Source organism: Anoplopoma fimbria, chromosome 7, assembly GCF_027596085.1.
Source record: "Anoplopoma fimbria isolate UVic2021 breed Golden Eagle Sablefish chromosome 7, Afim_UVic_2022, whole genome shotgun sequence".
NCBI lineage: Eukaryota > Metazoa > Chordata > Actinopteri > Perciformes > Anoplopomatidae > Anoplopoma > Anoplopoma fimbria.
The window spans coordinates 726,420-728,919 of record NC_072455.1 but is presented as its reverse complement, the minus strand read 5'-3'; the positions used below and the strand labels follow the sequence as shown (position 1 = coordinate 728,919).

The following is a 2,500-nucleotide window of genomic DNA, read 5'->3' as shown; positions in this document are numbered from 1 at the left end:
ACGCTGAATCCTCACTGCTGCACTGAACACACTCTAGTTTATTCTGACTATCACACAAAACAACAACTCACTAGAACACTAAATGTGGATCCATCAGCCGCTAAACAAAAAATATTCCCAAACAAATGTTCTATTTCCTTCTATTTATTTGATAAAAACTAGAGTGAGCAGCTGTTTTAGGAGATGAAACTATATATCTGTGATTTTAAAGGAGACTATCTAAAGTCAGACACACGTTGTTGAGTCTGAACGTGAGATTTAATGACAATAAATACAGAATAAAACCAGATGATCAATATAGTGTCATATTCAGTAACCTCGTTACTCACGGACTGACCACACAAGAGGCAGGATATTTAATAAAGTAGAGTCACTGTAGGTTATTGATATCCAGAACCAGAGAGAAGATTGTTTTATACGTTGTAACGTTTAAAGTTTATGTTCCTCTATGAACGTTAATCTCTGGTGAGGAGACGCTGAATAGAAATAACATACATTTTCTATTTCCTCCCTATTTGACTCTGTTTAAGGGAGATAACTAATGATACTTTATATTATGGGATGTTGAAATGGCTCCCTCTGTGTCTAAACTGTAAAATAAAAATAAATAAAAATAAACTGGGGGCTGCTGTTGCCATGGCAACGCGACCTTCAACAGCTCATAACGCTGGACAAACCGTTAAACCGACGGGAACTGATGGGAACATCTGTTGCCTGGCAACAGCAGCCTGTTATGAGCCTGATGAAGATGATGGTGATGAAGATGATGAAGATGATGATGAAGATGATGATGAAGAAGATGAAGATGAAGATGATGATGAAGATGATGATGATAAAGATGAAGATGATGATGATGAAGATGATGAAGAAGATAAAGATGATGATGATGAAGATAAAGATGATGAAGATGAAGATGAAGATGATGATGATGAAGATGAAGATGATGAAGATGATGGTGATGAAGATGATGATGATGATGAAGATGATGAAGATGATGATGATGAAGATGATGGTGATGAAGATGAAGATGATAAAGATGAAGAAGAAGAAGGAGAATAAGGAGACAGACTTGCGTTCAGTGTTTGTGTTTGTTTATTGACAGCAGCATCCTCCATGCAGAACGAGGAACCTTTACCTGCACAGGTGTGCAGCTCTGTTTGTGCTTTGTACCAACACGGGTTATCGGAATGAAAGTTATAGAACAAAGTTCATTCAGTGACGACGTACAATCGTTTCATAGAAAAGGTGACATCACGTTGTTTATCCGCCATAGAAATCTGGCTTCTTCTATAAATAAATATATATATATATTCATATTCACACACACACTCAGAGAGGTAGAACACTAGAAAAATAGAGATATGGTACAAACATAGAACTCCCCGTGGATGATAAAATAGAAAGCGGTTCCACGTAGAAAAGTTATTCCAGTCAAAGACACGTTCTGACGTCACGTTCACGTCTCCACGGCAGCATGCAGAGAAGTCCAGAAGAGTTTGTGTCTGTACGAGCTGCTCCTGCTGGACCTGGACCTCCTGGACCTCCTGAACCTCGCGCATGCGCAGTGAGACAGAACACCTGCTGCAGCTCCAAAGTCACTGTGACGTCACACGCCGGGCGCGTTCATGGCCAGCGAGTACGCGGCCATCATCTGCGCGCGCAGCTGCTGCTTGACGTGCACGCGCCCGTGCCTCTTCCTCTCGTCGCTGCGCGCGAACCTCTTCCCGCACACCTCGCAGGAGAACGGCTTCTCCCCGGTGTGCGTGCGCGTGTGCGTGGTCAGGTGGTCGCTGCGGCTGAAGCTGCGCGCGCAGATGGCGCACTGGAACGGCTTCTGGCCCGTGTGGATGCGCACGTGCCTGTTCAGCTCGTCCGAGCGCGAGAAGCGGCGCTCGCACGCGCCCACGGAGCAGCGGAACGGTTTCACTTTCGCTTTCGCTCCGCTCGCGGGAGCTCTCCTGGCCGCGCGCGTGGCCTTCGGGGCTGCGGGGGCGACCGTCGGGAACGCGCCCTGCAGGAGGGAGGAGAGCAGGTGCGCGTCCAGGGTGGAGGGCGGGGGGGGGGGGCAGTGGAGCTCCACCTGCATGACGTCACCGGCCCACTCCTCCAGCGGCTCCTGCTTCACCTGCTTCACCTGCTTCTCCTGCTTCTCCTGCTTCACCTCCTCCTGCCCGGCCTCGCAGCTCAGCAGGGAGTCCAGGAAAGCAGACACGTCCACCTGCGGGAGCAGAGAGTCCGAGGACAGAGCCTCGGGCACGGGCAGCACGGAGGAGCAGGAGGAGGAGCTCCAGAACTCACTCTTGATCAGCACCGGGGGCCGGCGCCGGGGGCCTCCTGCTCCAGCCCCGTGCAGATCCCCACTATCTCCGTGATCATGTTGAGGATGGCGTCCGCGGTGCTGCTCAGACCCGCCGGCTGCACCGCCTCCTCCGCCGGCTGCACCGCCTCCTCCGCCGGCTGCACCGCCTCCTCCGCCGGGGAGAAGCCTCCGCTGCAGCCG

At 50.2% G+C, this 2,500-nt stretch overlaps 1 protein-coding gene across 1 annotated transcript in view; it reads right to left on the bottom strand.

Moving 5' to 3' along the window:
- Nucleotides 1-1,092: 1,092 nt before the first annotated feature.
- The window catches only part of egr4 (early growth response 4), a 2,528-nt gene continuing 1,120 nt past the window's right edge, over nucleotides 1,093-2,500 (bottom strand). The window contains exons 2-3 of the mRNA XM_054601923.1: nucleotides 2,332-2,500; nucleotides 1,093-2,218 (exon numbers count right to left, since the gene is read on the bottom strand). The exon at nucleotides 2,332-2,500 is cut by the window's right edge and continues 85 nt beyond it. Of these exons, the coding sequence (XP_054457898.1) occupies nucleotides 1,607-2,218; nucleotides 2,332-2,500 (781 nt within the window). The 3' untranslated portion in view covers nucleotides 1,093-1,606. The remainder of the gene's footprint in view (nucleotides 2,219-2,331) is intronic.